This window comes from Colobus angolensis, unplaced genomic scaffold (genome assembly GCF_000951035.1).
Source record: "Colobus angolensis palliatus isolate OR3802 unplaced genomic scaffold, Cang.pa_1.0 Scaffold2, whole genome shotgun sequence".
Lineage (NCBI taxonomy): Eukaryota > Metazoa > Chordata > Mammalia > Primates > Cercopithecidae > Colobus > Colobus angolensis.
The window spans coordinates 2,615,087-2,625,006 of NW_012115154.1; the positions used below are offsets into that span (position 1 = coordinate 2,615,087).

Below are 9,920 nucleotides of genomic sequence, written 5' to 3' on the forward strand. Positions count from 1 at the left end.
AGAGTCAGGACCCTGAAACCTTGTTTAACAGAACCAAGTGTCCTGATGCAGATTCCAGTAAACTTTTCATCCTGTATTTACAGTCTGGGGATGACCTTTTCCCCAAAGATGATAAAGGTAATATCATCGGTGGAAAAGCAACGTTCTTGGATGCCTGGGAGGTAGGTTCCAGCTTCCTGTAAGTGTGCTGGGAGAGAAATCTTCAGTTATCCATGAGACTTCCCATTGATATGAAGGAGGCCATGTGCCTGATGCTCTCTAATTTCATCATCATGATTCTCTAGCTCTTCTAATATCTGCCTCATCACCTTTGGCTTTTGATACTGATACTATTTATATTTCAAGGCTAATACTGAGTCTTCAAATAAGACTGGAAATACAATGTACCCCACTTTGGGGAATACACATGCTATTCTCAAACCAGGGTGAAGCATTTGGAACAGTGGGTTTGGGCCTGGGTTTGCTCATAGCAGCTGAGTAACCTAGGGTCAGTTTTGTAACTCTCGTAGGGCTCAGTTTTCTCTTTTTTTTTCTTTAAAGTCTTATAATACAAATTACTAATGTATATCTTCAAGGGTGTGATAAAGATTAAGATGGTTTACATGCCAGGAACATTAGTCATAAAGCCCACTTAAATCATCTAACCCTATGAGACAGGGTTAACATCCCCATTTATAAATAATGTAAATAATGACATTTGAAACCTAGATTGTTTGGTGACTTGCCCAGGTCATGTCACAGTGTGTGTGGTAGAGCTGGTATTGGAACCAGACTCATCTGAATCACAAGTCCAACCACCAAAGCCATCGGCATGGTGCTTGGCAGGCAGTGAACACACATCCAGTCATCAGGGAACCTTGTAATTCCAGCAGTTTGGGAAGCCGAGGAGGGCAGATTACGAGGTCAGAAGTTCGAGACCAGTGTTGCAGCAGAGTGAAACCCTGTCTCTATGAAAAATTCAAAAAAGTAGCCAGGTGTGGTGGTGTGTGCCTGGAATCTCAGCTACTTGGATGGCTGAAGCAGGAGAATTGTGTGAACCTGGGAGGCAGAGGTTACATTGAGCTGAGATTACACCATTGCACTCCAACCCGGGTGTCAGTGCAAGATACCTGCTTCTCAGATCAAATCATGACCTGTTTCACATCCTTCATATTCAAAGTGAATTAAGGGATGAATGTTTTCTCTGGTCATTTTGTATTATACCATTATGTCCTTTTGCAAATTCTAGTAGAGAACGAAGTGGAGGAATAAGTTATAAACAAACAGTGGCATATGACTCCAAGAGTTAACCATGTTATCTTGGTAGCTGTCTGTCTAGGGATGTATGCCGTTGTGAGCTTCTATTGTGTTTTACAAGGAAAATATATTAAGCCTCACCTTTCTGAAATGCTTAGAATTGACATGATTCAATTAAATGTAGCTTTTTCTGTGTATTGTTTATTCAAAGGCGTTAATCCACAAGCACAGCATTCTTTCCTTGAGACAGAGTCTCACTCTGTCACCCAGGCTAGAGTGCAGTGGCATGATCTTGACTCATTGCAACCTCCCTTTACTGAATAAAAGCCATTCTCCTGCCTCAGCCTCCCGAGTAGCTGGGACTACATGTGCGTGCCACCACGCCAGGCTGTTTTTTGCATTTTTAGTAGAGATGAGGTTTCACTATGTTGACCAGGCTGGTCTCGAACTCCTGACCCCAAAGGATCCACCTGTCTTGGCCTCCCAAAGTTCTGGGATTACAGGCATGAGCCACCGCACCCACCCATTTGCAATACATTTGATCAGTTTTTCTGTCTAAGCTCCTATGATGATATAAGTATGGCAAGTATGTCAATGTAGCCTGCGTCTCACAGTGCTATGTTTTCTGAATGAATACAAGGATGACTACTAAATACAACATTTGAAAGGCATGAAGAGATATCAGTGATCAAGGTCAGAGGCTCTGATTTGAAACGAGCAGGCTTGAATATGAAAGCATTGGATGTTTATGTAGACCCACTACCAGTTGAGTAGAAACCTCATTGACCACTCTGAAGTAGAGGGGTGGAAAAAGTATAAAGAAGTCAAGTTCCAATACAGGCAAACTAACCTGACCTATGATGCACAAAAGCTTTTAAATTATCTAATTGCTCAATCGAAGTTTTCAGGAAACTTATGATTTCATAGCTTTTAAACTCTACTGCCCAATTGAATAACTTCATCTACGCTAGTGGCTCTCAATGTTGGCTATGCATTAGAATCACCTGAAGAGTTTAAAAATCCCAAAGTCTAGGCTACAACTTGAAGGGGTGGCCTGCCCCTCCACACCTGTGGGTATATCTCATCAGGTGGGACAAGAGACTGAGAAAAGAAATAAGACACAGAGACAAAGTATAGAGAAACAACAGTGGGCCCAGGAGACCGGCACTCAGCATACCAAGGACCTGCACCGGCACCGCTCTCTGAGTTCCGTCAGTTTTTATTGATTATTATTTCCATTTTCTCAGCAAGAAGAATGTGGTAGGAGAGCAGGGTGATAACAGGGAGAAGATCATCAGGAAAACATGTGAGCAAAAGAATCTGTGTCATAATTAAGTTCAAGGGGAGGTACTACGCCTGGATGTGCATGTAGGCTAGATTTATGTTTCTCTACACCCAAACATCTCAGTGGAATAAAGAATAACAAAGCAGCATTGCTGCCAACATATCTCACCTCCCGTCATCGGGCGGTTTTTCTCCTATCTCAGAATTGAACAAATGTACAATCGGGTTTTATACCGAGACATTCAGTTCCCAGGGGCAGGCAGGAGACAGTGGCCTTCCTCTATCTCAACTGCAAGAGGCTTTCCTCTTTTACTAATCTACCTCAGCAGAGACCCTTTATGGGTGTCGGACTGGGGGACGGTCAGGTCTTTCTTATCCCACAAGGCCATGTTTCAGACTATCACATGAGGAGAAACGTTGGACAGTACCCGGCTTTCCAAGGCAGAGGTCCCTGCGGCTTTTCACAGTGCACTGTGTCCCTGGTTTATTGAGAGTAGAGAATGGTGATGATTTTTACCAAGCATACTGCTTGTAAACATTTTGTTAACGAGGCAGTTCCTGCACAGCCCTAGATCCCTTAAACCTTGATTCCATACAACACATGTTTCTGTGAGCACAAGGTTGGGGCAAAGTGACTGGGGCAAAGTTACACATTAACAACATCTCAGCAAAGCAATTTTTCAAGGTACAGGTCAAAATGGGATTTCTTATGTCTTCCCTTTCTACACAGACACAGTAACAGTCTGATGTTTCTTTCTTTTCCCTACACAACTCAGACAAAATCAGTAAGAAACTCTGGGGGAAGAAAGCCAGGAATAGGTATTTTTTTTTTTTTTTTAATTTAGAGAGTCTTGCTCTGTTGCCCAGGTTAGAGTACAATGGCATGATCATAGCATAGAGCAGCCTTAAAATCCTGGGCTCAAGCGATCCTCCCAACTAACTGTGATCATAGGCACTTGTCACCATATCCAGCTAATTAAAACAGAGTTGGTTTTTTTTGGTAGAGACAGAGTCTTGCTATGTTGCCCAGGATGGTCTCGAACACCTGGCCTTAAGCAATCCTCCGGTCTCAGCCTCCCAAAGTGCTGAGATTACAGTCATGAGCCACTGCATCCACCAGTATTTTTTAAAGCTCCCTGGTGATTCCAAATTGCAGCCAAAGTTGAGAAGGGCTGGATAAAATGTTCCCTGAACATGTCATGCTCATCCCTGCCTCTGGGCTTTGCTCCTGCCTTCTTGTCTCATATGCTCGTATTTTTCCCCTTTTCTCTCTCTCTCTTTTTTTTTTTTGAGGACCAGTTTAAACTCGACCTGAAGGTCTGCCCTGACAGCTGCAGGCTGTGTGAATCTCTTCCTTCTCTGCCCTTCTGACTCTGTCTATGCCCCGGTCATGTTATCTGAGGCAGCCTCAGGGTCATGGTTGATGGCTCCATAGAAGGGAACCCTAGCACTTTAATTGGACTATAAGAATCCCAGAAGAAGGAAGCATATATATACTTTTACATCCTGACAACTTCTGGGCAGGATCTAAAACACGTAATAGATGGCTAATAAATAAATGTTGCATTGGAGGCTGCTGCTAACATATATGATATCTTTGGGCAAGGTTGGAAAATGCCCAATATAGGCTAAAAGTTATACAAAGATTCCCTTCCTTGGGGGTCCCTGTAGTTTCTGTACCGGGAAGCATGGCTGGATATGCAGACGGTGGGTCAGGTTTCAGCCCCACACAACTCCTTGGCTGGGTGACCCTGCCAGGGCGTAATCTGAATGCATGACCTTCCTGCAAACTAAAGCGAGTTTGGTGTGGGAGATAGTGACTCAGGACCCACAAGTGAGGCTTCTCCACATGCTGCAGCCTCTTCCTGACTAACACAGCTTGCTCAGGTTTGGGTGTACAATGCACACACACAACAGTAGCTCCCTGCTATCATTTGGATTCATTAAAAATAAAATCATCTCATAAACTTGCAAATGTTGATTTTTATTTATTTTTTGTTTTCTGTATTACAAAACTTTCATATTTCCCCTGTGTAGAGAAGTATAATTTTGTATGTGTTTCTTTACATGTAAGGTACGAGTGGCAAGAATATAAAATCTTTACCTGTTACTCCTAGTTTTTCTTGGGCTGGGGAGGTGCGGTAGGGCTGGAACCAATCACTGATGGGCACCCAGGCCCTGGACTGAAATTTCCTGAGAATGCTTCGGCTAACCCTGTTGTGGTGGATTCTTTAGCAATTTCTGTCCCAGGGAGGACTAAGGCAAGCCAGGGTCCCTTTAGTCCCTCTGGGGCTGCCCCAAAGGTCTTCCTTTCTATGACAGGCCATGGAGGAGCTGGTGGATGAGGGGCTGGTGAAAGCCCTTGGCATCTCCAATTTCAACCACTTCCAGATCGAGAGGCTCTTGAACAAACCTGGATTGAAATATAAACCAGTGACTAACCAGGTAAATTCTCTTTAGTATAAGGTAAGGGTCTTGTCCTATTACTTCTTAAGCACTGGGAGGAACATTCAATGCTATGCCCTGAGTCTCACCTCAGGGGTCAGTGATCAGGACACTTGTGGGAGGTGTGAGGCTGATCTCATGGGTTTTTTAGCAAGAATCTCAGTGGGTAGGTATTTGGCCTTTGCTTTGTGTGTGTGTAGAACTCCCTATGAACAACTCAAAAAGCCAGCCAGCTTTCCCCGTGATGAGGATTGTTTGCTGTTGCAGGTTGAGTGTCACCCGTACCTCACGCAGGAGAAACTGATCCAGTACTGCCACTCCAAGGGCATCACTGTTACGGCCTACAGTGCCCTGGGCTCTCCCGCTAGATGTTGGTGAGGCTTCCAAGTGGTGGATCCTTCTCTTGATAATCTTAAAAACATTATTTTATGTTTGGTAAATATTGGTATGAGACCATAAGTCACTGGAAAGAAAAATGTGTGTAAGGTAATGCGTTTGGTACAACCAAATGGGATGACAGTGGGAACAAATGGAATTAAATAACAACAAAACAACAACAACAACAAGGGCGACATGCTTGACCCTCTGGGACTATTTCCAGTTCAGCCACCCAAGAGTGAACAAGGCTTTGCAAAATGCTGAGGCTTCAGAGCCCGGGGGAAGGACCCAAACTTCCAGGTCCTCCTGCCTGTCTCCCAGATGGAGAGGCCCTGATGATCAGTCTTGAGACCCTCACTGGAGTGGTGTCCATCTGTACATGGTAGCAATGGTGATTGTTCACATCAGCATCTTTCTGCCCTTAGGGCCAAGCCAGAGGACCCTTCCCTGCTGGAGGATCCCAAGATTAAGGAGATTGCTGCAAAGCACAACAAAACCACAGCCCAGGTGCCATATTTTTATTTTTCTTGTTATCCAACAACTATTTCTTCCAGTCTCAGGTTTCATTTCTTGTATTGTCCTCAGGTAACTCCTTAAAGGGGAAGAACACAGGAGCTGAAGCCCTCTAAAGTGTTTCCTTCAAAGTCTGTTGGAACTTCCAGGAAACACAAGAGCTGTCATTGAAACAAAGACAGCTTCTGCCTCACAGCTTCCTGTTAAGCCTTACAGTCAAGTCGTAAAGCATGGCTTTGGAGTCTAGAGATATGGTACAGATGCCAACTCTACCTCTGATCAGCCTTATGACCCAAACCGCTTTCTTTATTCATAAAAAATGAAGATCACAGGGTTGTCCCTAAGATGAAGGGAGAGAATGAGGCGGGTGGCTGGCACAAGTCTAATAGCTGCGAAGGGCTCAGTCAGTATTAGCGATTGTACCTGAAGCCACAGTGAGCTGCGGAGATGTTTTATTCTCCCTTTCCATAAAAGGAGGGATCTGTGGAACTGAGTGGAAACCTGATGTCTCCTTTCTGCACAGGTTCTGATCCGTTTCCATATCCAGAGGAATGTGATTGTGATCCCCAAGTCTGTGACACCGGCACGCATTGTTGAGAACATTCAGGTAAGATCCCAGCTGGTTGGCCCTGGTACTTCTCAGTGGGGTGGGGCAGAGGCAGATCCTCTCACCAGGATTCTCACCTCATCCCTGCACTGTCTTTGGCTCCTTCCCTTCCCACCACCCTATCATTTTCCAGCCCAGGGATCTAGGCTCAGTATACCTGAGATTAATGACCCATGAGTGCTGGGGCAGTGCCTGGTGAAGCCCTGTCAGGTGTGAGCACAGCTGTGCCTCACAGCACTGAGAAGACCCTCAGTTGCCCCTGAGCAGCTAGGCCCTGGGCCACACACAACAGCAGACTATCCTGGCCTCCCTACTCACCTCCCAGCAGCAGAGAAGGTGTGAACTGTCCTTGGTGAACTGTCCTCTTGAAGGGTGCATCATGGAGCACAGGGTCTGTGCACACCTGGGGCTTAGTGCCTGTGAGCCTGGTCTCCCTCACCCAGAACACTGAGCACTACAAATACTGCGGTCTTTGTGTAGGACCTAATTTAGAGAAAAATTTGTATCCCATGGACATAATGGGAAAAAATTCATGTGGCCAGTTTGTGCTGCTAGAGCTCCCTGCTAGAATGACCGGCAGTCCCCAGTCACAGCAGTAACGGCCTTACTGATGATATACTGGAACTCCTATCTTTCCAGGTCTTTGACTTTAAATTGAGTGATGAGGAGATGGCAACCATCCTCAGCCTCAACAGAAACTGGAGGGCCTGTATCGGGTTGCAGTAAGTGGCATGGAGTTAACTAGGAATATTGCCAGGCGTTTTTCTAAACTGGTAGAGAGTTAGTTAAAAGGATTAGAAGGCTGCTGGGACTACTTGTGTCTTCAAATACCATTTTGGGGCAGTTCTGAAAGTTAAAATTGGGGTGCCTGGGAATCACTGCGAGAGACACATCTCTAATTGCTACTCATTGTCTGAACTTTTGGATGTAGAGCTAGAATTGTAACAGATGGTGTGTTGTCAATAGGCAGGAGGCGAGCATTCATTTCTTCATGCATTCAAGAAATATCTCGTGGTCCTCTATGTGCCAGGCATTTTCTAGGTGCTTGGGTTATCATACTATGCAAAGCTGCTGCCTCCACGTGCTTAGGGAGGGAGGGAAGAAGACAGAACAGAAATAAATCAACTCCAAATACATGTGTCAGACAATAACAAATGCTAGACAGAAAAATAAAGTAGGGCAAAGTGGATAGGAAGTGGTGGGTGGTAGTGGGTCGGATCCTTTATACGGGGTGGGTTAAGGGAGGCTTTGCTGTGAGGGATATGCCATATGCATATTTGGGGGAAGAGCATTCTTGGCAGTGATAACAGCAGGTGCCAAGGCCCTGAGATAGGTTTGTGTTTAGAGCATTCAAGGAAGAAGGCTGGGGAGGCTGGATTAAATAATCTCCAAATGCCTGTTAAAGGAGGTGGTGGTAACTCTACTTTAAATAGCAGATATGTGGTTGAAAGAAAGTTTTCACTCTGGCTAGGCGGGAATCCTAAATCATCTCTTTACAATCAATACTTTCTGATTAATGTATCTAATTAAATATATCCAAGGGAGTTGTCTGGCATTTATTACCGTGAGGTCTGCAATTCAATGACAATTTGAATTTCTTCCAATGTTTCTATAGCCAAAATGATTTTTCAGCTTTTAAAAATGGTTTCAGTATCTCAAGCGTAGCTTTCATGTCATGATATTCCATATCTATCCTGCCCACCCTTAGTATCACAACAGCCTTTCCTCATCTTATAATGGCTTCCTTTTATCAGTGCTTAACAAAGTAGCAGCTGCTTAGTGTAAAAAGGAAGGGTGAACATAAAGTGGGACTCTCCCTCAAACTAAACCTCTTACCTTCCTATGAGCATTATTTCCAGTGGAGGCAATGGGTTGGTGGGCTCAGGAGTAAGTCCACCTGGCCTCAAATTCAACTCTAACACTGGTTTCTTAGCTGTGTGACATTGAGTAAATTTCCTAGTTTTTCCAAGTTGGTTTCTTTACCTATAAAGTGGATGATAATACTCATCGCAGCTAACATCCATTGAACCTTAGCTTAGAATGTGCCAGGGTCCTGAGCCCTTTGCTGGTGCTATTATCTCATTTAATACTCATAATAATCCCCAAGCTGTCAATTCTGCTGGTGTTTCCTACCTCATGATGTTGTGACAGTGGATTGGGACAAGACTTGTCAGTTGCCTCACCTGACACCAGGCTTACCAGGAGTTGTCATTCCGAGTTGTTTCCGATGCCCTGGTCACTGTCTGTCCTCCTTCCTAGCAAAGCCCTCGTATCGGTTTGAGGGAAGGTCAAGGTGTGAGCACCCTTCTTGTGTTCTTCAGGGAGGTGGCTGAGAGAACACAAATAGTGTAGAGTCCACCAAGAAGAATACCTTCTGAACCAGAGCTGTTGCTTTCATGGAACACACTTTCTCTATTTTTTTTGTTTCTGCAGATCCTCTCATTTGGAGGAGTATCCCTTCAATGCAGAATATTGAGGTTGAATTTCCTGTGACATTACACAGGGAATTCTCTTTCTTCGCTGAAGTGTGACTATCTCCATCAAGTCCTATTTTAGCCAAGCTTATCTGAAATCACAGTGAACTTTGTCTTGTTGTAGGTGAGAATCGAGGTTGTGTTTTAGACATGTATTTCTGTATGTTCAACTAGGATCAGAATATCACAGAACAGCATGACTTGAATAAGCAAATGATAATTTTTTCCACTTATCTGATCTGATCAAATGTTTTTTAAGCACCAGAAACTCTGCCAACATTGAGGAAGTAAAGATCAATAATAAAAAATAATGATCGTAACCAAGATGTATTGAGAGTGGACTGTGCGCCTAGACAACTTGAAGTGTTTTCCTGTGGGTGAAATCATTGAATCCTCAAAATCATCCCTTTGGGGTAGGTACTCTTAACATCTTATTGTTCACATTTGCTGGAAGAGGAAATTGAGCTACACAGGAGGGAGGAGGAACTTGCTCAAGGCCACCCAGGGCTTTTGCCCTTGCTATTCTCATTCCCTGTGATGTTCTGTCCTCAGATATTAGAATAATTCTCTGACTTGTATTTTTAATTTCCTTGCCGACTTATCATCTTCTCAGAGAGGGCTTTCTCCTCACCCTATTTAAAATTAACCTATCTCCTCTGATATTTCCTCTTGCCCTTCTGTGTTTTCTTCTTCTCCTTTGCATTTATCAATACATTATGTATTTTATATGTTTGCTGTTTGCTTGCTTACCCTGTTTCTACCCACTAGAATGTAAGTTCTATGGGAGAAGAGATTATCAACAATATCTGTTGAATAAATGGATAGATTGAAAGGATGGAACAATGGATGGATGAATGGATGGAGGAAGGGAAGGAGGCATGGATGGATAGATGGAAACATGGTAGGAAGAATGGAAGGATGGATGAAAGGAAGGAAGGATGGATGGAAGGATGATAGGAAGGAAGGATGGGTGGAAGGATACA

At 44.0% G+C, this 9,920-nt stretch overlaps 1 protein-coding gene across 1 annotated transcript in view; it reads left to right on the forward strand.

Annotated features, from left to right (window-relative positions):
• LOC105511139 (aldo-keto reductase family 1 member B10) overlaps positions 1-9,253 on the forward strand; it is a 16,177-nt gene extending 6,924 nt beyond the window's left edge. Inside the window, exons 4-10 of the mRNA XM_011941224.1 lie at positions 84-161; positions 4,843-4,965; positions 5,233-5,339; positions 5,769-5,850; positions 6,380-6,463; positions 7,103-7,185; positions 8,897-9,253. Of these exons, the coding sequence (XP_011796614.1) occupies positions 84-161; positions 4,843-4,965; positions 5,233-5,339; positions 5,769-5,850; positions 6,380-6,463; positions 7,103-7,185; positions 8,897-8,939 (600 nt within the window). The 3' untranslated portion in view covers positions 8,940-9,253. The remainder of the gene's footprint in view (positions 1-83; positions 162-4,842; positions 4,966-5,232; positions 5,340-5,768; positions 5,851-6,379; positions 6,464-7,102; positions 7,186-8,896) is intronic.
• Positions 9,254-9,920: the final 667 nt, after the last annotated feature.